General features: G+C 44.4%; 1 protein-coding gene across 1 annotated transcript; it reads left to right on the top strand.

The window, feature by feature from the left end:
• Window positions 1-1,240: 1,240 nt before the first annotated feature.
• On the top strand, window positions 1,241-23,348 carry aldh1l2 (aldehyde dehydrogenase 1 family, member L2). Its single transcript, XM_026148347.2, has 23 exons — window positions 1,241-1,526; window positions 3,850-3,994; window positions 9,410-9,644; window positions 13,329-13,494; window positions 13,654-13,755; window positions 14,314-14,403; window positions 14,486-14,620; window positions 14,805-14,930; window positions 15,041-15,132; window positions 16,690-16,837; window positions 16,933-17,052; window positions 17,146-17,273; window positions 18,740-18,890; window positions 18,976-19,046; window positions 19,154-19,259; window positions 19,347-19,434; window positions 19,778-19,871; window positions 19,942-20,041; window positions 20,240-20,338; window positions 20,451-20,616; window positions 21,141-21,246; window positions 21,333-21,532; window positions 21,894-23,348. Exons 1-23 carry the CDS (start codon window positions 1,479-1,481, stop codon window positions 21,947-21,949), a joined length of 2,772 nt encoding a protein of 923 aa, XP_026004132.2. The 5' UTR covers window positions 1,241-1,478; the 3' UTR covers window positions 21,950-23,348.
• Window positions 23,349-23,397: the final 49 nt, after the last annotated feature.

The following is a 23,397-nucleotide window of genomic DNA, read 5'->3' as shown; positions in this document are numbered from 1 at the left end:
TGTTTTTAAATCTGTCCTGGAGCACTGCCTCTGTCCCCTCTGGCCACACTTTAATTGTCCTCACAGCAGGTTTCACACGTTGGATGAGTGGTGAATACCGAGGTGTGAGGAACAGGGAGAGATGGTCCGATTGTCCAATGTGGGGGAGGGGTGTGGCTTTGTAGGCTCCAGCCAGGTTGGAATACACATGGTCTAAAGTCTTGTCTCCTCTGGTGTGGCAGGAGACATGTTGGTGTGGTTGAGGTCGCCAGCAACAATAAAAGCAGCCTCGGGGTGTTTATTCTGGTGTTTGTTAATGGCTGCAGAAAGTTCTTTCATGGCCAACCTAGCATTAGCGTCGGGGGGGGGTATATACACGGCAGTGAGTATGATAGAGGTGAGTTCTCTGGGGAGGTAATAAGGTCTGCATTTGACCATTAAAAACTCCGCATTAGGTGAGCAGTGACTCTCAGTAGTAGTGGAGTTCATGCACCAAGCATTGTTAATATAAATGCACAAACCTCCACCTCTGGTCTTGCCGGAGGCATCTGCGGCTCGGTGTGTGTGGCGTCCTGCTAACTCGATAACATTGTCCGGGCAGCTGTTGTTCAACCATGTTTCGGTGAAAAACATGACATTTTTAATGATGTTATTCATAATAATAACATCATTAAAGGCAGTGCTGTTTTTATCACTGTACTGGAAAAAGTGCTCTTATACTAATAGTAAGACTTTAGGCTGACAGCATGCAGTCTGTTGGGCAGCTTTAAGACGGATTGCACTGCCCTTTGCCGCTTACAGGAATAAATGAGTGCTTGATCTGCCAGCAGCCTGTGTCAGTTTGAACCTGTGCTGGCCAGCTGTTTGATTAGAGCCTTTTCCACGTGGGAGTTTGGGCAGGTGCACAGCAGAGTAGATATTTTGGGCTTTTTCAGTGTTTGTTTGACAGATACACAGAGAAAGGACAGGAAAACGTATTTTTGGTTTTTCTGATGTGAATTATGGTCAATATCTTTTTCAGAGGTCCACAGTTTAGCTTTTGGCAGAATTTATGACAGTAACTGAATCTACACAGAGATAAACATGTATGTATACTATGAACATGTATGTATAATTCGCTTAAGTCATTCACAATCCCAGACTAAAGCAACGTATAACGAGCTCAATGACCAATAACCATGAGAAGGACGAATTCCCACGCGTGACCGCGCCGGCAAGGAGGTAAAATAAGCACCACGGGAACGCGCACGTCCGGTACAGTAGGCAGGACGTACCGCGTCTGCTGCCGTCGAGTATAAGCTGGCTGTGACGAGCCCACACCACGGTCCGCCGCTGAGTCTGGCTCACACGGGCAGCATAAGGTGCAGCGTGTGAAGACAGGAGCGCGCCTACCTCAACTGGGGGCTCTGAACATCCGGCAGCGTCTCGATTTATTGTCGTTTCTATTGCATTGAACACACACGCGCGCATATAGATTAAAAACAAACAACAGCGCCATTATGTTGTGGACGGCGAGTCAAGTCTTGAGGAAATTCTCCACTTCATCCGTGAGTAACGTTGCAAACAATCACCGGGGTTTGATGCGTGAGCTGCTCTGATTGCGCGAACATCGTTTCTCTAAATGTGTCTGTGTAGCGCTGAACGCATGCAGCGGTCTGCGGGTCATGAGGAGGACTGAGCCAGGCTCGGGTCTGACTGCACTCATTCTTAGTAAGTCACTCAGCTGCTGTATTTTCAGCCAACACGGGAAAAGATGGTGCACACTTTGCCACGTTACGGTGTCAACGGCGCCCTCCTCCTCTGTTCCTCCCGCTGCGCGCTCGGACGGAGCTGGCCTTTACTGTACAATATCTGGAGGAGTTGCATCATCATCACAGGAGGCTCACAGTGTACTGGCTGGAGCCCGGCTTACTTACGACCCTGCTGGGCTGAAAGAGGCAGCATCAGACGGGCTCTTTCATTTCTTATCTATTTACCGTGTCGCTTGGAAGTTGCTGTGCAGCAGCAGCCAGACCTGTCAAATGTGCACTTGACAGGATCTTACATATGTGCATGGGAAACCTGAAACCTCCATGCTTAACACATGAGGGGGAGGTTCTGGCATGCACTTGTCACTGCTGGGTAAGGGTTGTAATCTTCATCAGCCAATAGCTTTTCTCTGAGCTGCCTTTAGCCAATAACAGAGTTAAAGGCCATTAAGACCGCCAAGGGAGGTTGAGATTTAAGGATTTCTCACATATGCAATGAACAGGTGTAAAATAAAATATTACAAGGGTCTGACAAAAAGTCAATAATATGTAACTTCAGGGAAAAAAGCTTAATGATGACGGACATTTGCCCTGGTTGTGAAAAGTTATATTATGGGAAACAGAAGCAAAGAGGTTTCTGCTGCCCCAGTTTGACTGTCAGTTTAGTCAGAAACTGCTGTGCTGTTAAAACTTGTGAGCTCGCCATCGTTTCTTTATATTTTGCTTTCAAAAAGTTTAAAGTGGTCTTGAGTTATAGTTTTCCAGGCTCTTTGGAGGTCTTTCAAAGTCCTTCTTTGGACATTGGCCACATTTTTACTCATTTTCAGTCCAGTCATTAAACCTGACCATTTTCAGAGCACTTTGTTTGTCAACTTGAATCAGTCAGGCATGGACAAAGGACCAAATTCAAGAGAAGAATGGCTGAACCCATTTTAAACGGCATGTTTAGGCATAAAAGAGTATGTTGCACCAACAAGGTGGTTCCCAAACAGCTGTTAGCCAGAGAAGTGGGATATCTCTGTAGGTGCACTGTGTTCTTAAAAAACAAGACAACTGGAGGACAAAAGAAGAACAAGCAGGCATAAAAGAGTATCTGCAGCAGATGACCAATATCTGAATGTTAGTTCTGTAAGAAAATGATCAAATCCTGCACACAGCACCTAATAGTGCGCCTGCCCTGCAGTTGGTTCGTCTACTGTTTTCATAAACCTGATGAGAAATAGTCTCAGTGGAATCGTGGCTGTCAGGAATCCATTGTTAAGGATGGAAAACAGGGAGAAAAGGATGAAGTATGCAAGAACTGGACTGACAGTAATTGTGGAGGATGAATACAGATTGGAGATTTTTGCTCAAACTTTAGTCAGTATATACAGAGGTGAGTATTCAGTCATGTTTAAAATACTCGGGGCTGCGTTCCAGCCGGTGGACACAAAGTACTGTCAGAGTTTGGTCCAGCGTGCGGTCACATCTGGGAAGTGCCTGGGAACAGCTTCATTTTTCATGATCCCTCGCACACGACATATACTGGATATTAAACACACTATCAGTCATGGATGGGCCGTCCCAGAGCCTGGGCCACCGCCTTCTTCTCCTCCTGATTCTTCTTCTGATTGTTGTTGTTGAAGAGGTTTGACTTCATCATGACCGAGAACAGAACTAAAGGAAACCCGCCTCCAAAGAAGAGCTTTGGAATATCTTTCATGAAGCGTAGAGAACAATTACTGATTGTTCTCTACACCTTTATTCTTCAACACAGCCTGAACTCGCTTAGGCAGGAATTCTTGTATGTCGTTAAATAATCAAGGTGTTCCTACCAAATATTGGCTTTCCTGTTTCTTCCACACAACTGTTTTTTTCTATTTATGTTTACAAATTTGTTACAACTATTTTTGCCAGTTACATTCCAAGAGAAAAGAGGTGTGGCTTAAGACCTTTGCACAGTACTGTAGGTCAAAGTAAAATAACTGCTTACTGGAAGTTGCATAAAATCTATTGAACTGTAGTGAAGTGTCTAAAGTCTTCTTCTGCAGAAAGACTAGGGCATGAGCATTTGCAGTGTTTCCAGTATGTCTGATGTGCTTTCAGTGAAGTTGAAACTTGTGTGTTTTTGCTCCCTTTACAGCATCATTACCAGAACAAGTTAAAGCTAGCAATTATTGGCCAGAGCCTGTTTGGTCAGGAGGTCTACAGCAACCTGAGGAAGCAGGGGCACAAGGTGGTGGGTGTGTTCACGGTCCCTGACAAGGATGGCAAGGCTGACCCCCTGGGTAAGTTTCCTGTTCATTCACAGGTTTCTCTCTGACATGTCAGATACCAAACTTTCAACATTGCTGTCTTCTTGTCCTCCCAGTTTGCTATTATTATTTTTAATAGTGGGGCATTTGGAGTCACTACTTCTTCAGTTGGTAAAATAAACACCTAAGAACGATGGAAAAGCGTTGTGTTCTACAGTACAAGGAAATGTTTCATTATCAACCCAACTATCAAACAGGCTGCCTGGGCTTGTTTTGTCATTTTGGCCGTAAAATTACAAATTAATTCTCATCTTATAGGAACCTTTAGAAATCTAGCCAGAGCTGCGTTTCTGCCTGTGTTCAGACTCTAGTACCTTGTGAAGGCTTTGTGCTACTGATAGAATAATATCCCCATAAAGCCTGTTTTCTCTTCTTTTCGAAACACTTTGAATTTTGTCTCCAATCGCTAACAGAGTCGTGGCTTTTCAAAGAGCCTCGCCACAAAGGTTTGAGTCAGTTTGTGTCACACTTTGTAGAAGTGGAGGAACTTTGTTCATGTAACCCATAATTATCTAAAAGAGGTGTTTGGATCCACCTTAAGAATACAGGTCTAGTTCTAGCTTCTATTTTAATTCCTGAGCTCTTCAGTTGTGTTTTCGTCTGTTTGGTGCTGAGTAGGTGTTAAGTTGAAATGTTAAATGTTTGTCATTTTTATGTTTACCATTTGTACATAGTATTAAAGAATTCTTTCTGTCCTCCCCTCCCCAGATCCTTAAGATTCTGGGGGGGGGGGGTGGTAGTGTTTTTATCACAGTAACACCCTTGTTTGATGTTAGCAAACCTCCTCCCCTTTGTATGGCTTCACTGTGTTATCTAGGGTGAACCATCTAGGGTGTGGGGAGACTACCCTCTTTATGACCAAGGATGTTCCTACTGTGCTTTTATGTTATATGACCCTTTGATCAGCAGGAACACACACACACACACACACACACACACACACACACACACACACACACACACACACACACACACACACACACCCAGTGCCTTGTCTTTGTAACCAAGGGGGGTTACGGGGGAAGGTATGTGTTGTAAACTATTGTTTATTGTGTGAACGTTGTCAATAAAAGGGAGCGAGAGGGGGCCGAGAGAGAGAGAGGTTATTTGTGATGAGCTGAGATACCGACAAGGCCTCCCTTGCAAGTAAAACGATCGATCGCCGTTGCCTTGTTTTTCTTTCACGGGAATAAGTTCTGGGATCAGCGTGGTCTGACTTTAGACCCAACAGTAGGTAGTTTAGCAGTAGGGCTGTGTGATATGACCAAAATCTCATCTCCCGATATCAGACATCTATCGTCCGATAACGATATAAATCACAAACATGTAACATTTTCTGTAAATTCTGTGAATCTCGGGCAGCTCGACTTGCGTGAAGTGTTTCCAGCTGCGCGTAGCTGGAGTCGAGTGTTTTAGCCGATGCATGAAACGATACATTTTTAGACATAAGTTGTAACGGCGCCGTTTTCTTTGTATTTATTACACGGCGTGCTGCGGGGAGAAGCCTGTTCTAACGTTTGAGTCTAAGGTTTATTTTTTTAGCACCTGGCGGCTCTTTTTTACTTCTCATCCGTAAATAATCTGCTCTTTCACGTGATTCCGTTTATTTTGAAAAGTCTCAACAGGATCTTGAGCTTTATTGTGAAAGGTTTATGTGGAAAATAAACAAGCGGACACGCGATGGTTTTACCGTCGTTGTTGCTAACGACAACGCATAAAAACAGGCGCTTGTCCATCCTTAGTGTGGTTGTATTAAATATAAGAGAAAGAGAGAACTTTAACTAATGAATACAGCCACTACAGTGACATCAGAACCATGAAAAATATCGCCGTAAACCGTTTATTTTGTGACACCACGAAACAAACGACAGCGTAAAATGAAACGATAGATGTTTTTATATCGTCATCCGATATATATCGTTACATCGAGCAGCCCTATTTAGCAGTGCCAAATGTTCAGCTGAGACTACGACAAACGTAGGCTGTAAAATCAAAATAATGTGCTGTAATAAATTCACATGAAGGGCAGGCTATGCTACTCCTTTCAGTTATTATTGCAAATAGGGAAACTTCTTTTTCCTCGCCCCTGATTAGATCATGTAATGCTTAAACATTTAGATGCTTGTACGTGACAGCAGCACCACTATTTAAAGTTCAGTGTTAATCAGACTGTGTAAACTTTGAAATCACATATAACATTACAAATAAAAGAGATTACAATTAGAATCTGCATAAAACTAATAACAGCCTGTAGGTGAGATGAAGCTCTGTCCCTGGTACTAACTGTGGGTCACCAGAGGCCTGTGCTGCAGCTGAGGTAGATGCGTGTTGACTACAGTGCTCCTGGACAAAGACAGGCCTTTATTCTGCATTAGTTGCGGGATAGGGGCTCCATTGTCTGTGTGAGGAGAGGCCCTGTGTGGCCCAGAGATGTAACTCTGAGGTGAAAAGTCTGCAACAGGGAGGGTGCGCTTTGGTGATGCCGTCTCACCACGGAGCATCATCTGCTGCCTCCTGGCTTCACCTGTTGTTGAAAACTTAATTTCTTCTTCTATGGTTCATAACCTGGAGCAGATCTCTACATTGCATCATCCCACTGTTTGTATATGTTTGAGTTTTTTTCAGTTCAATTTGACTTACATAGCACCAAATCACAACAAAAGTCTCCTCAGGGTGCTTGATATTATATTATATTATATTATATTATATTATATTATATTATATTATATTATATTATATTATATTATATTATATTATATAGTTTTGAGATCCCTTCCCAGACGCCTTAACGCCCACTCACATCCTGGGCCATCTGACCTCAGGAATTCGCATGATAAGGTGGGGCCAGGTTTCATAATGAACACACCCGAAACTCTGGCTGATGGGGACCCACGCCCAGTTTCCCACCTTGGCTCAGGCGATTAGAGGATCATCAGGGGTCCTTTTGTCCCTCTGTGGGGGGAAAGTCCCACTAGGTTTATATCTGGGACTCTCCACCATTTGACCTTAGAACTGAAGAAGCTTCTCGGATGAGAGGTGAAACGTCTTCAAGCAACTTAAAGAAGTCCAGACGCTTTTCTTTGCAAGCTCCTTTGACAATAATATAGTATAGTAGTCTTTCTACGATAATGGAGAAAAAACCTCAGATGACCCACTATGAGCAAGCACTTAGCAACAGGGGGAAGGAAAAGCTTCCTTTTAATAGGAAGAAACCTCTGACAGCACCAGGCTCATGGAGGGGTCGCAATCTGCTGTGACCAGTTAAGGGTTGGGGGGACGAAGACTAAAGGATCCTTTTGGGCAGAAGTAGTTTTCATAAGAGTTTGTGGTGTCATTGTTAGCATCTTGTGGCATCCGTGTAAAGTAATGAGCATGATTTAGGACTGAAGGGGAGTACTCATGCTTACCTGGTGCACTTATTACAGGCTGTGTTGCAGCGTAAAGAGTCCTCCTCGACACCTCACTGTTAATCTGTTTTTTCTTTTTCTTTTGAAGCATCTTCACACAAAGCCACTTAAACATTTTTATATATTATCCTGAGCAGTTCATTGCATGTGCAACAAGTATGTATGAATTTTTACATGTCACGCTTCTCAGGCAGCTTTCAAGTCTCCACAAGTTGATTTTCACATTGAAATGAACATTTCAGTTAGTGTTATCTAATCTTTGCTAGTGCTAGATTAGCAGTGGGACAAAGTTGGCAAATGCCCAGGAGCAAAAGAGCCTCTGACGATCACTGTTTGCATAGTCTGTAGGATTAAGATAAGATTAGATAGAACTTTATTAATCCCTCGGGTGGGTTGCTCTGGGAAGTTCGATTTCCAAAAAGCACAGCACCGACAGAAGTTACAGAATATCATATATATATAAACACACACACACACACACACACACACACACACACACACACACACACACACACACACACACATAAATACAGAGACAAATATAAATAAAATATACAAAGGGGATAAATAGAATAAATAGGAATAAAAATAAAAATACAAGTGAATTGCACATTTCAAGTATTGAGTCTATTGCACTGTTGACTATTTACAAAAGTATTGCACAAGGTATTGTACAGTGAGGTGAAGAGGCACTACAGCTTAGTTGTTCCCCCCTCCTTTGTCCTCCTGTTTCCCCTCCCTCTCCCCTCCAGAGAGGAGTTAAACAGTCTGATGGCGTGTGGGACAAAGGAGTTTTTAAGTCTGTTAGTTCTTGTCTTGGGGAGAAGCAACCTGTCACTGAACAGACTCTTCTGGTTGTTTATGGCCGTGTGCAGAGGATGCCCAGCATTGTTCATAATGTCCATCAGTTTCTTTAATGTCCTTTTCTCTGCCACTGTCACCAGAGTGTCCAGCTTCATGCCGACCACAGAGCTAGCCTTCCTGATCAGTTTCTCCAGCCTGGATGAGTCCCTCTTTGCTGTGCTGCTCCCCCAGCACACCACAGCATAGAAAAGTACTCCAGCAACCACTGACTGGTAAAACATCCTCAGGAGCTTCCTGCAGATGTTAAAAGACCTCAGCCTCCTGAGGAAGTACAGTCGGCACATTACAAATGCAAATTGTAATATCTCAAATTGCCTTCAAGGGCCTTTAAAGCCAAGTTTAAATAAATAAATGACATGATACATTTTAAGGAATTAATTTTAAAAGTAAAAGGTTTCTGGTGTAGCAAGTGGATATTTATGTTTTTACATCTAATCAGGACAGAAAAATGACTTTTTAAGGGTTATATGTTGAACAATCAAAAGTCCAGTGCAGCAGTGTCCCTGTTACATGATGCAGCATCTTTTTATCCTAACTTTTAAACACTCCAACACACCAACTGTTCCTCTGTTCCCACGGCGGCCGCCAACCAGGGGCATTTGTTCCATGTCACTTCCCATCTCTTTATTTTATTCTCCGGCTAAAAACAAAAGGGTTTATATTTAAATGAAGGTTGACGTTAAATTAAAATATATTGTTGGTCACAGTTTATAATAAACTGATTGTAAATGCATTATTTACTTACAGTGTCTTCAGACTGTGGTTTTCCTTCATCTTAAGCTGTGCCAGTGTTGTCTTCTCCAGTTATTCCAGGAATTTAATTTTAAGTCACACTCCTTACAGATTATCTGATGTCCTTCTGTGCATCAAAATCTCTTCAAAGACATACTTTGTAAACACTTTGCCTGCCACAGTAGCTGTGTAACTGCAAGCCACTTTGCAGCCAGCTCATCCTTTCATTCGTTGTCTGATTTAATCCATTTTATAGTCTTTGTCTTTTCTAAACTTGCAGTATTTAATTTCTGACATACACTTAGACTTTTAGCTCATTACTCAGGACCTCCATGAAGCCGTGGCGTTCAGGACTGCATCCCTAAAATGTCCTCTTTTCTCTTAGCGGTGGCGGCAGAAAAAGAGGGGACACCTGTGTTCAAATTCCCACGGTGGCGGGTTAAGGGGAAACCCATCCCAGAAGTGGTGGATGCCTACAAGGCGGTGGGTGCTGAGCTCAATGTCATGCCCTTCTGCTCACAGTTCATCCCCATGAACGTCATCGACCACCCAAAGCATGGCTCCATCATCTACCACCCCTCCATCCTGCCCCTGCACAGAGGAGCCTCAGCAATCAATTGGTGAGAAAGAAGGGGGTTCGAAAGGAGTTTGTTTGACAGCTTGGGATATGCTGGTGATACTGGTACACTGAACAAAGTGGATTTAATTATAAGGAATATAAATATTCTGTCCTATCAAAAGACAGGAAGGCTTAAGAAATGAGCCTTCCTGTCTTGTCAGAGGTTATTTTGGGGAAAAGACCCAACAGAAACAGAGCGACCAACAACGAGTAATCCCAATAAGGCAGAAAGTATCTCCATCGATTGTTGATGGGAAACTGGTCTCAGAGCTCACTGAGAGAGAGAGAGAGAGAGAGCTGTGCAGGAAGTGCGATTATTATTGTGATGGAAGCAAGGGGATCCACACTTTGTTTCCATAAAGTATCCTGATTACATGTTTCTGCAGAAGCTGTTTGCCTGCTCCTTGATCTGTTGTTGAAATTGGTTTATTCGCTTTTAGCTGAGATTCTGACATTCCTGTGGATACCACACGTCTATATTTACAGTGGGGCAAAAAAGTATTTAGTCAGCCACCGATTGTACAAGTTCCCCCACTTAAAATGATGACAGAGGTCAGTAATTTGCACCAGAGGTACACTTCAACTGTGAGAGACAGAATGTGAAAAAAAAATCCATGAATCCACATGGTAGGATTTGTAAAGAATTTATTCGTAAATCAGGGTGGAAAATAAGTATTTGGTCAATAACAAAAATACAACTCAATACTTTGTAACATAACCTTTGTTGGCAATAACAGAGGTCAAACGTTTACTATAGGTCTTTACCAGGTTTGCACACACAGTAGCTGGTATTTTGGCCCATTCCTCCATGCAGATCTTCTCGAGAGCAGTGATGTTTTGGGGCTGTCGCCGAGCAACACGGACTTTCAACTCCCGCCACAGATTTTCTATGGGGTTGAGGTCTGGAGACTGGCTAGGCCACTCCAGGACTTTCAAATGCTTCTTACGGAGCCACTCCTTTGTTGCCCGGGCGGTGTGTTTTGGATCATTGTCATGTTGGAAGACCCAGCCTCGTTTCATCTTCAAAGTTCTCACTGATGGAAGGAGGTTTTGGCTCAAAATCTCACGATACATGGCCCCATTCATTCTGTCCTTAACACGGATCAGTCGTCCTGTCCCCTTGGCAGAAAAACAGCCCCATAGCATGATGTTTCCACCCCCATGCTTCACAGTAGGTATGGTGTTCTTGGGATGCAACTCAGTATTCTTCTTCCTCCAAACACGACGAGTTGAGTTTATACCAAAAAGTTCTACTTTGGTTTCATCTGACCACATGACATTCTCCCAATCCTCTGCTGTATCATCCATGTGCTCTCTGGCAAACTTCAGACGGGCCTGGACATGCACTGGCTTCAGCAGCGGAACACGTCTGGCACTGCGGGATTTGATTCCCTGCCGTTGTAGTGTGTTACTGATGGTGACCTTTGTTACTTTGGTCCCAGCTCTCTGCAGGTCATTCACCAGGTCCCCCCGTGTGGTTCTGGGATCTTTGCTCACCGTTCTCATGATCATTTTGACCCCACGGGATGAGATCTTGCGTGGAGCCCCAGATGGAGGGAGATTATCAGTGGTCTTGTATGTCTTCCATTTTCTGATGATTGCTCCCACAGTTGATTTTTTCACACCAAGCTGCTTGCCTATTGTAGATTCACTCTTCCCAGTCTGGTGCAGGTCTACAATACTTTTCCTGGTGTCCTTCGAAAGCTCTTTGGTCTTGGCCATGGCGGAGTTTGGAGTCTGACTGTTTGAGGCTGTGGACAGGTGTCTTTTATACAGATGATGAGTTCAAACAGGTGCCATTCATACAGGTAACGAGTGGGGGACAGAAAAGCTTCTTACAGAAGACGTTACAGGTCTGTGAGAGCCAGAGATTTTCCTTGTTTGAGGTGACCAAATACTTATTTTCCACCCTGATTTACGAATAAATTCTTTACAAATCCTACCATGTGAATTCATGGATTTTTTTTTTCACATTCTGTCTCTCACAGTTGAAGTGTACCTCTGGTGCAAATTACTGACCTCTGTCATCATTTTAAGTGGGGGAACTTGCACAATCGGTGGCTGACTAAATACTTTTTTGCCCCACTGTAAATAACAGATCTGGCGGTACATCCCATTGAACCCGATGTCCCCCCCCCCCCCCCCCCCCCGGTACTGGGGGCGTTGGGGCTTAAACAATAAACAACAGGTTAATTGTTGTTGTTAATGGCCTTGTTTAGCATGAATGGCCATGTGGGAGGGGCTTATCAGTAGGAAAAGCTGTAAAACTCATGAAAATACAGTTAAAAGTCCAAAATGTATTCTTGTGCTTTTTTGCAGAGATCAAACACGTTAAGAATTATAAATGGCTTCAAGCGCACATTCAGGCCTGTGAGACTCATTTACACACTCATCCGTCTCTTTGTGCACCTGGCCTTTGCCAAAACACCTGCAACCTTTGGAACGTCTTCCCCCATTCTTCCTTACGTAATGGTACGATCCCAGTCTGTCTGTGCATGTGATTGGCCCACCTTTGCCTGTATGGACTCCCAGCAGTGCTGAAGCTTTGGCTCCAACATGCAAACAGTCCATGAATAACTGACATGTGTAATTATGTTTGCCACCCCTGGTCTGGTAGGTTTAAACCTGCGATGTTTGACCTCAAACTCGAAGCAGCCTGGCTTTCTTATCTCTTCTACTTCCAACAACAAATCTCAACCCAAGAAAGGAAAAGTCTCCAAGCTCCTCCTTCATGAAAAACCCCAAACTCTCATGTTAAGTGAGGTTTCGAACTTATTTTCAGCACATCAGTGATCGACAAAGAGCACAGAGACAGTTACAGTTTGCCCGAGCCGAAGGCTGAGACTCACCATAATGTAATGCTGGCTCAACAGGAGCATGAGTTATAGGTGTTGCTTTCTGCAGAAATCTTTCCCACGAGTTTCTTTAACTTAGCAAAGAGGCTAGCTAAGAACCGTCCAAAGCTCAAACTGTTCAGTGCAACTATAAATGTAGTTATGTATAAACATACTTTGATTAAAAAGAAAAACACTGCTCACCATTTTTCTCTAAGTAGAAAGCGATCGTTTTAAGGAAAGGACTGTTGAGAACATTTTCTTAGTAACATTTCAGCAGGCAGTAAAATATGGTATTTAACAGACCGCTGGGCACCTCTGCATGCATCTGTAATAGAACAACACAGTCGGGTCGATGTGTTTCCTGGTTTGACTGTCATAAAAAAGCTATGGGCTTGCTGGTGGTGGAGCGGTGTGCCATAAAACCTTCCTCATTATGGAATCCTTCCTTTCCTGGTTAGCTTTCTCCGCGTGCAGAGGTGCTGACACTTCAAACTGAGCACGAGCCAGTTTAGCAGAAATGCTCACCCTGAAACAATAAATCAAAGATAATCAAATTTGTCTCTGTGTGGAACCTTTATGGTTAAAGTTGTCATGCAGTACAGCTGTCATGTCACACAGTCAATGCGCTGAGTTGCCTTTAATAAGAAACCTGTTGCCCATACAACCTTGACGATAGCTTCTCCCCACTTTCTCTGTATTGCACCTTTAAAGGGCTCCCTGATTGTGGTTTTTTCTGGTTTCAGGATTAACTGTTAGTACACTGTAATGGTCTACTTTATAGCCTTTATCTGTTCTAAATATAATTGTTTAATGACACAGCTCTTTGTTTCCCTTTTATATGTCACCAGGACTCTGATCCATGGAGATAAGAAAGCCGGCTTCACAGTGTTCTGGGCTGATGATGGACTGGATACCGGACCCATCCTGCTGCAGCGCCAGTGTGATGTCGAGCCCAATGACACTGTGGACACACTGTACAACCGCTTCCTCTTCCCCGGGGGCATCAAGGCTATGGTAATCACATGGACCTCAGTATAATGAAAAGGACTAGTTCTAATCATTTGGACCTTCAGCATCTAAACCTACATTGCACTACTCCACCAACCCCAATGTTTGTGCTTGTGTTTGAACTGAAACACTGAGCTGTCACCTGGACTCTGTTTCTTGGTGCAGGTGGAGTCTGTGCAGCTCATTGCTGATGGAAAAGCCCCTCGGACTCCTCAGCCAGAGGAAGGAGCGAGCTATGAAGGCATTCAGAAGAAATCCAACGCCAAGGTGAACGTTAGACGGCAGTCTGAGATCAGGCACTACATCATATCAGGAACGTGCATCGGGTCTGGATTGCCATCAGGGGTGTATCCAGACCTTCAGAATGACGGTCTGAATATTATTCCTGCACAACAACTGTGTATGAGTCGGGTTGTTCGGCTTTATAATAGCTTACAAGAAACACTGATAGAGTCTATCATTTATACGACCAAGCCCAAGTTAACCCCTCTTTACACATGCAGCTCGTACTCTGAACAGCTGCTCAGTGTAAGAACTCTCTCACTGGAAATTTCCTATTAGCTGTGCAAGTGAGACTGGTTTGGGGTGGGTCTCCCTGTAACGTGAAAGCGCGAGGTGGAGCTGATCTTAGCTGCTTCCTGATTTGTCACATGGAGAGATGTTTGCTTGCAGCTATTACAAATGTGCTATTCCTGGAGCAGTCTCGTTTTCTAGCATCATTTTTCCACGTGTTGCTAAATCGGAGGCCGTCAGCTGACCTTCCTTCTCTTTCTCGGAAACGTAGCTCAGGCACTGTTTACACTGGCTTCTTCTTGTGTCCCCCAGGTGAATCTGGCACAGCCAGCCGAGGCGATCCACAACTGGATCCGTGGCCACGACAAAGTCCCCGGTGCTTGGACGGTCATTGATGGCCAGGTGTGTTTTCCAGAATGACTGAGCAAAGATAATACCAAACATTCTGGATGTATTTTAAAATCTTCTCTGGGTCTGTCCTCAGTCTGTGACCCTTTATGGCTCCTCCATGTTGGGGGGGTCTGTACCCGAGGGCCAGCCGCTGGACATCGAGGGGGCTTCTCAGGCTGCTCGTGTCACCAAAAACGGGCTCGTCCTGTATGGAACTGACGGCAAAGCTGTGAGTGACCTTATAAAACAAATAACTGAGAGCAAACAAAAGCCGAGCTGGATGAGTGTGTCGGTGCCTCTATTAGCTATCAGACAGTGAACTCCAGAGGCAATAAGGTTAACTCAACCACAGCTGACTGAATCAAATGCACTGCCAGCATGCCTGTTTCATCTTTACTCTGTTTGTGCCACAGCTCCTAGTGAAGAACCTGCAGTTTGAAGATGGGAAAATGATTCCTGCTTCCAAATATTTCTCTTCCGGAGAAAGCGCCAGTGTGGAGCTGACCGATGACGAGAAGACAATGGCAGAGGAGATCAGGGCAAGTGAACCCCTGTGTTATCTGATTCTTTTTAGCCTGCTGTCTCCCAATAGACTGTAAATGATTTAAATGAAAGACATCAGCCCATTTAAAACATTTTTTTACTGCAGAACATCTGGAAGGGCATCCTCAGCAACGTGCCAGCCATTGAGGACACCACAGACTTCTTCAAGTCCGGCGCCGCCTCCATGGATGTGGTCAGGTGAGACGGATCAGTGCAGGGACTGCTCAGAAATGTTTTACCTCTTCTTGTTATCCACAGGTGGAGCAGTCTTTTCATTTTACAGATACAATTATGTCATGTATTTTAAGTTGTGCTGAAGATGGCACGCTCAGTTTCTAGTCAGCTCCGTTATACTGAGTTTAAGCCACATTTAAAATCTCAGATCTTTGGGCTCAAATCCTGAATTCACTTTAAAAAAACACAGTCTATACAGAACACTGTGCAGCTAACGCCTTCTTTAAATTTGTTATGGGTAAAAGATACTGGCTTATATCAGAAGTAACCTCTAGAATAAATGCATAGTATAGCTTTTATAAAGAAAACACCATGATAAACCAACTGTGTGCACATTTCACACAAAAAAGAGAAAGTCTGCATAATTTCAGGCTCTGATTCAATAACTGAATTCTACATTTAAAAGTTATTTCAAAGCAGATGTTTCAGTCCAGAGTACCTTTTTCCGACTTTTCCAACCTGACCAGTAAATCTTCATTTTGATATCAGTTATTGTGTTTGTTTGTATATGTCGGGGTTTTTCCACTGTGGACATTGGAAACCACTACAGACTGTATATAAACAATGGACATAGCCACCCTGTTATCATTAATTGCTTTCAGATGCAGTTTGAAGCCTCAGCATGAGTTTAGCTGGTTGGCTTCATAAGCAAGCTGCGTTCATAAACAGTCCTCTGGTTTATGAACGCAGTTCCTCTAGTGGCCACTAGAGGAACTGCGTTCATAAACAGTCCAACACACAGATGCACGTAATAAAATACTATCATTTTACTCTCCGAGAGCACAGCGTCTTTGGAATGGATTCAGCCAAACAGGAAGTCACATTATTTCACAGATAATTCCATTAAAAATGCTTCACAAGGCACCAGCGCAGTGAGGCCACAGCTCCCTGTGTGAACATCTGTCAGTCAGATTTGACAGATGTTTTTTTGTGTTAGCAATAAAAATCATTCACCTCACAGCTGTTATGAAGGGGTACACTATCCAAAGAGCCTAAAAGCTTTTTATACTGGACTACAAACATGGTTTTAATGCTGTGTTTGGGCATTTTAACATGGGTGTTTTTGTTTTCTTTTCCACTTATGGATTGGCTGCATTTTTTCAGGGCTGTCTGCCTGGGGTAACCACACATAAATGTCTGCTTTTGTAATGTTAAGTGTCCTGTTGTGATTTGGCGCCATATAAATAAAATTGAATTGACAGCTGAATTGCATTGAATGGAATTGTAGCAATTGGAGAGTCTCCTGATACCAGTCTGGATAATACAAAAACCCTGACCCAGTCTCACTGCCAACAATGCAGCTTTAACACACACATTTATATGTGAATAATACATGAACAGAGATATTACATTCGAGGTGATTGGTTTATATCTCGCGCCCTTTAACCAGACAGCAGGAGCTTGGTGTGCGTGTCTCACCTTTAGTTGTTAACATGAATGTGAGTTCACCAAGCAGAAACAAAAGCTTATAAACGTGTAAAAATGCAGTGTGTGATAAAGAGCTGTCCTCACTGTGTGCAGACTGGTTGAGGAGGTGAAGCAGAAGTGTGCTGGCGTGCAGCTACAGAACGAGGATGTGTACATGGCCACCACATTCCAGGACTTCATCCAGATGTTTGTCCGCAAGCTGCGAGGAGAGGACCAGGAGGAGGAGCTCGTCGTTGATTATGTGAGTCTAAATCCGAGCTAAAGCAAAATCAATCAAGTAACGAGGGGAGATCCCGTCACTCAAACCCAGTTGGGGTTTTCTCCATTGTTACCTAGGCAACCAAAGACGTAAACAACATGACAGTGAAAATGCCATATCAGTGTTTCATCAACGGCAAGTTTGAGGATTCAGAAAATGGAAAGACCTATGATAGCATCAGCCCCACTGATGGATCCGTGAGTCACATGACCACACTCACTATGCTCAATGCACAGATTTTCCATGCCATGTTCACTGGATCATGTTTGACGATCTCAACCTTCAACCAGGTGATCTGTAAGGTGTCTTATGCCTCAGTGGGTGATGTGGACAGAGCTGTGGCTGCTGCCAAAGAAGCTTACGAAAATGGGCCCTGGGGCAAGATGAACCCCAGAGACAGAGGAAGTCTTCTTTACAGGTGAGTACCTCCCTCTAGAGGATTACTTTGGGGTTGCAGAAACATCAGAACTGTGGAGGGGGGAGAATCTGATCTAGATTATCATATTAAGATTTGGGACACATCGTCAGTAGTGGACCTTGGATTCATCGGGTGTTGCCAAGTTGGCATACCACAGCTTCTTACGCTCAATTGCTGCCTCCCATGGTACCGTCAGCTCAATGACGTACGCAAGTTTTCAGGAGTTAGACCAAAGGACGAGGTCTGGTCGCAAAATTGTTGTTATGATCTCTGCGGGAAAAATTAGCCTCTGATCCAAGTCCACTTGCATCTGCCAATCCCTGGCAACCTTCAGCGGGCCCAGGTCTGGGTTGAGGGGCTCGTCCTCGGCTTGTCTCCTTCCTGGATAAATGTTGATGAAAACTGACGCTCCTCTTGGTTCGTGAAGGTTGAGCGTTGATGGATTTTCTTTTGCGCTCAACTTTCTCGGCTAGACACCTGAGAACCTGGTTGTGTCTCCATGTGTGTCTGCCCTGAGTAAGGCTAGTCCTACAACCAACCAAGATGTGCTTGAATGTTGCTGGGACTGTACACAGGGGGGAGGATGGGTCCTTTCCAAACCACAGCTGCAGATTTATTGGGGAAGGCAGCACATCGCATGTCGCTCGGATGATGAAACTTAGTCTATTAGACTCCATGTCCCAGATTTCACTCCATGAGAGTTTCCTCTTTTCCACACTCTCCCAATTCATCCAGCGACCCTGCTTGGCCAGCGCTATGGCTCTGGCATGTCTGGCTGTTTCCTCCTGTCGCTGCACCTCCGCCACCACCATTTCCCGACATTCGGTTACAGATACCTGTTGCCACTGAGGTGTTACTGCGCCAAGACCAAATCCTCCTCTGCCCTGTTGGACGTGACCCACCACGTCACGATGGTGAAGAGCAGATTTCACCTGTAGCACCGATGTGGCCGGGGTCCACTTCCTCCCCGTTGCTAGGGTGGGAGCAGTGCCTCCCACTATGGGGTCCCGGGAGTCCGTGAGTGACATCTCAAGCCTCACTTGTGCACATTCAAACTCCTCTACCAGGCTAGAGATAGGCAATGACAGTATCCTGTCGCTGTAGAGTCCAACGCTGCTGGGGCACTTGGGAAGTCCGAGCCACTTCTTAACGTAGGAGCTCACTAGCCTCTCTAGTCGATTGGCATGATTGAGTGAGACCTCGTACTTTGTCAACGGCCACAGTAGTCTGGGTAATAACCCAAACTGGAAGCACCAGAGCTTCAGTTTCCCTGGGAGTGCAGTGTTGTTAATCCGCTGAGGTCATCCGCCAAGTTCTGCCTTAACTGTTCTAGTTGCCACGTATCACTGAGGTCTGCATCGTCCCACTGTCCCAGGCTCTTTATGGGCTTCTCTAAGACTGTTGGAATTGGTTCTCCACGGATATAGAATAGATATAGAGAGTTAACATCGAGCTCCTCCCTTCAGGCTTGCTGACCTGATGGAGGAACATCAGGAGGAGCTGGCCACCATCGAGTCCATCGACTCAGGAGCCGTGTACACGCTGGCCCTCAAGACACATGTCGGCATGTCCATCCAAACCTTCCGTTACTTTGCTGGCTGGTGTGACAAGATCCAGGTAGGTGAAGGTTTCTCAGGGTTTGTGTGTTAGTGGCACACAACCTAAGCTCTTCACTTCAGCACACTCTGTCTGTTTTCTGCAGGGTAAGACGATTCCCATCAACCAAGCCCGGCCCAACCGCAACCTGACCTTCACTAAGAAAGAGCCTCTGGGGTAAAAGCTCCGCATTCACTAACCTGAACCTAATTATCCTCAGCTATTTAGACAGTATACGCATTTCTGTGGATTTCACTGACTGAAGAGCTTATTTCCCGTCACAGTGTGTGTGCCATAGTCATCCCGTGGAACTACCCTCTCATGATGCTGGCGTGGAAGAGTGCAGCTTGCCTGGCAGCTGGAAACACGCTGGTTCTCAAACCTGCACAGGTGGGTTCATTGTTCCTCGTGCTGTGTACTGTTTCAGTTCTTCCTGGGCATTTTATGTGTTGTAATGATTATTTTTGATATTTACAGGTCACTCCACTGACGGCACTAAAGTTTGCTGAGCTTTCAGTGAAGGCAGGCATCCCAAAAGGAGTCATCAATATTTTACCAGGCTCTGGTAATGAACAGTATCTGTACAGTTTAAACAGGCTCTTTTTGGTTATTCCTTCTTTAGGGAAAGTTCTCAAAGATCAGCGCTGTGAGCACTTCAGTCCTTCTCTCTGTGCTTCATTTGCATCGTTTTATTTGCCTGGAGAGCTAAAACTGTACGATCACAGCAGGGAAAAAGGAGCATTTGTTTGTCCTTCAGCCTGTGTGGATTTTTGTGACTACAACATTAGAAATAGCTGTAGGCAGAACTACTCACAGCACGTGTAGAAGTGTCCAGTTGACTGCAGCACATGTGGAAGATTGTGTCATCCCCCTGGGCTCTGTCACGTGACCTTCTCGATCTCCTCCAGGTGGCGTGGTTGGACAGCGTCTGTCCGAGCACCCAGACATCCGCAAGCTGGGCTTCACCGGCTCTACGCCTATCGGCAAACAGATCATGAAGAGGTAAAACCCGGCTGACTCTTACAGGTCGCACACCACAGCTGCACAGTACTTTACTCTCTCTCTCTCACAGCTGTGCAGTCAGTAATCTGAAGAAAGTTTCTCTGGAGCTCGGGGGGAAGTCCCCCCTCCTCATCTTCAGTGACTGCGACATGGATAAGGCTGTTCGCATGGTGAGGGAACAACGCTCAGGGAACCAATTTGTGATATTTTGTAGACCAGTTAGTTGTGCATATAAATATTAATTATGAATAATCACGAGACAGTTCGGTTCCTTTCAAGGTTCTGGTGTTGGTGAGATCCTGAAACGCCACAGAGTGTGACTGAAATGGCACACTGATGCTTGTGTGTTTGTGCGTGCTGCCTCACAGGGCATGAGCTCGGTGTTTTTCAACAAGGGCGAGAACTGCATCGCTGCCGGCCGTCTCTTTGTGGAGGAGTCCATACACGACGAGTTCATTGACCGAGTGGTGAGTGCCGAAACAGCCATCATGTGACTTTAGAAGAAGCAGAAGAAGCCAAACCGGCATTATTAGCTGTCAGAAAAATCATAATCCTGTCTTTACACCCTCTCCTTAAAAGGTGGAGGAGATCAAGAAGATGAAGATCGGAGACCCCCTGGATCGCTCCACAGACCACGGCCCACAGAACCACAAAGCCCACTTGGACAAGCTGCTGGAGTACTGTGAGATCGGGGTGAAGGAGGGAGCCACACTGGTGTACGGAGGCACACGGGTCGACAGGCCAGGTAGAACACGCCCCTCTCTGGAGGCTAAATGGCTGCTACACTCGTCCTCTGTTGTTTTAGTCCTTGAATACTGCATGTAAGAACAGAAAGATGATTTTCATTACCAATTTAATGTCTCATCTAAAGATTGTTTCTCTTTCAAAAACCAGCCAAATAACTGGGAGCATGAAGTTGGTGCAGAAAAAGCACAAATCGGATTCTAATATATGAGCAAGTTAGGTTGCACCAGCACTGACTGTGGAATCAGTACATTCAGGCCTTATCATGGAATATTCAAACAAACTATTATTTGAAATCTTGAAACCACAGTATAGATTTATAGTTTTCACATGGTCATTGATACCAAATCTATTTTTCCAACATCCATTATGAGCCTGTCACAATAAAAGCACCTGACAGGGCTCAGTCATGGAGCACGAATTCATTTTTTAAAATGACATAAAACAAGAAAGGTCAAATAAAACAGTAAAGCTGCTGTAACGCAGTTCATCAGAGCGTGATTATGGGCGCCCGTCTTCCTTCAGGTTTCTTCATGGAGCCCACCGTGTTCACTGATGTGGAGGACCACATGTTCCTCGCCAAAGAAGAGTCCTTTGGTCCCGTCATGGTGGTGTCCAAATTTAAGGACGGGTAAGTCGAGGGTAACGAGTATCACACCGTAGAGTCGTGGCTCGGTGTTTCATATCCTCGCTCTGCTCTTTTCCTCCAACCTCCAGAGATGTGGACGGCGTGCTGCAGAGAGCCAATGACACGGAGTACGGTCTGGCTTCAGGCGTGTTCACGCGCGACATTAACAAGGCCATGTATGTGAGCGAGCGGCTGGAGGCTGGAACCGTGTTTGTGAACACCTACAACAAGACTGATGTTGCCACACCTTTTGGGGGTTTCAAGCAGTCAGGCTTTGGCAAAGACCTCGGTGAGAAGACAACTGGAATTTATTACATTTATTTAATATTATATTCAAATTTTATTTGTCACACACACAACCATACACAGTATGACATGAGGTGAAATGCTTGTAGCTGTGCGATGCAATGCCTGACCATTAAATGACAGTGGTTTTACAGTATTTACAATTTACAGGTTATACAAAATTTACATGAGTAGGGCTGTTTCAATTCTGACTTTTGAATTGATGCTAGCTGGCGTGGTGGTCACGCTTACTGATAAGCTTCTGTTATTTAAAGTAAATATATGACGTTATTATAACTCCTTTTTTTAAAGTAGGAAACCTTTTGTCCCACAAGCTTTTAACAAGTTGTCGTTTGTGTCCACAGGTGAGGATGCTCTCATGGAATATCTCAAGACCAAAGCAGTGACAGTGGAATACTGAGGCTCACAATCTCCCAATGAACTCTGAACAAGAACAGGAACTCAGTGTGTGTGTGTGTGCAAATGGTTCAGAGCATGTGTACTGTATGAGTGATGGGGGAAAGCTTGGTTGACCTTGAGGTGGACAACATGCCTTCTTTGTTTTGCAGCCATGTTTCCACAGCTGGTCCCTGAGGAGCCGAGCTGCTCCTGGCTGTACTTTTAAAGATGTAAAAATAATTAGCACAGCAAAAAATCTAAACACTATCAGTTATCTTCACTGATTCGTCCAAACGTCATGCTGCCTTCTTCATCCCTTTAAGACCTTTTTAAAATGTTTTTTACCTTTCTCTGGTTTTTCATTCTTGGATCACCTGATCTGTGTACTGCCATCAGGGTGCCGTGTGTGCTGGATGCCTTTCGGCTCACGTTTACTCACCCACGAATACTGCAGCTTTGTGTAGGCTGCAAACAAAATAGCAATATTAAACATCCATACTGGTCCGAAAAATGGGGATGTTTGAGTCTAGAAAGCAGCATTAAAATAGCTTTACAAATTTTCAGGAAGCTTCCTGATCAGCGGTGCTCAGCACACAGTTCTGGAACAAGGCTAGGAAAACAGAAGACACGTAAACCGTGTGAGAAGCAGGATAAACTGAGGCCAGCGGTCAGGACATCGCTGTTTGGACAGACGTCGATCTCTTTGGCTGTAAATGTAAACCTTTCTGTGTTTCTGATCAGACCCAGAGATCTTTGATGAATGTTAACGATGAAAACAATGTATAAACTGATTTTAAGCTTTCAGATTTTAGTTAGAACAAACTACATAAGAGCTCAGAGACTGGAGTGTGTAATCCAGAGCAGTTAAGTCACGTTTTAAGTTCCTTTCAGCTTTTCCTCCTGTTTCGGGTCATTTTCTTTGGTTCGCTGCGTCACATCAAACAATCCTGATTTCCTGAAATGGTTGCTTAGCAGCTGAATTTAAAATGTCAAAGAATCAATGTGAGATATTTCTAAGCTGTGATGAACCGCCTCGAGCTGGGTGCTGCATTAGAACTGAGCTAAGCCAGTATTTAACGTCAGTGTTAGTTTAGCTGTTTACATCACGCCCGTTCAGACATCCTGACACATCCACTCGGTGTCCAAACGTCACTTTCTGTGTAAATACTTTTTTAAACAGGTTAAAAAGACTCTTTGATACATTTTGACCTTGTATTTGTGAACTGCAGCAGGACTATGTAGTGTTCTCTATTCATTAAAGTACACCAGCCAGATGTTTTATACATCGATCATGTGACAAAGTCATAAACTTAATTTTCTAATTATGCCACATTGTCAGTGAAGGCAGCGCGGGCTACGATGCAAATGTTTCTCAGTCTTTATGAGAGCGATCGTGTCAATAAACAGTAAGGCTCCAGAAAGCTTGGTGTCCATTTGACTTTGTAATGCTGACGTTGATTAAAGGCGCTG

The sequence above is a fragment of the Astatotilapia calliptera genome, chromosome 17, assembly GCF_964374335.1.
Source record: "Astatotilapia calliptera chromosome 17, fAstCal68.1, whole genome shotgun sequence".
NCBI classification, from domain to species: domain Eukaryota; kingdom Metazoa; phylum Chordata; class Actinopteri; order Cichliformes; family Cichlidae; genus Astatotilapia; species Astatotilapia calliptera.
The sequence above is the reverse complement of the archived record's forward strand: the minus strand, read 5'-3'. Positions and strand labels throughout refer to the sequence as shown.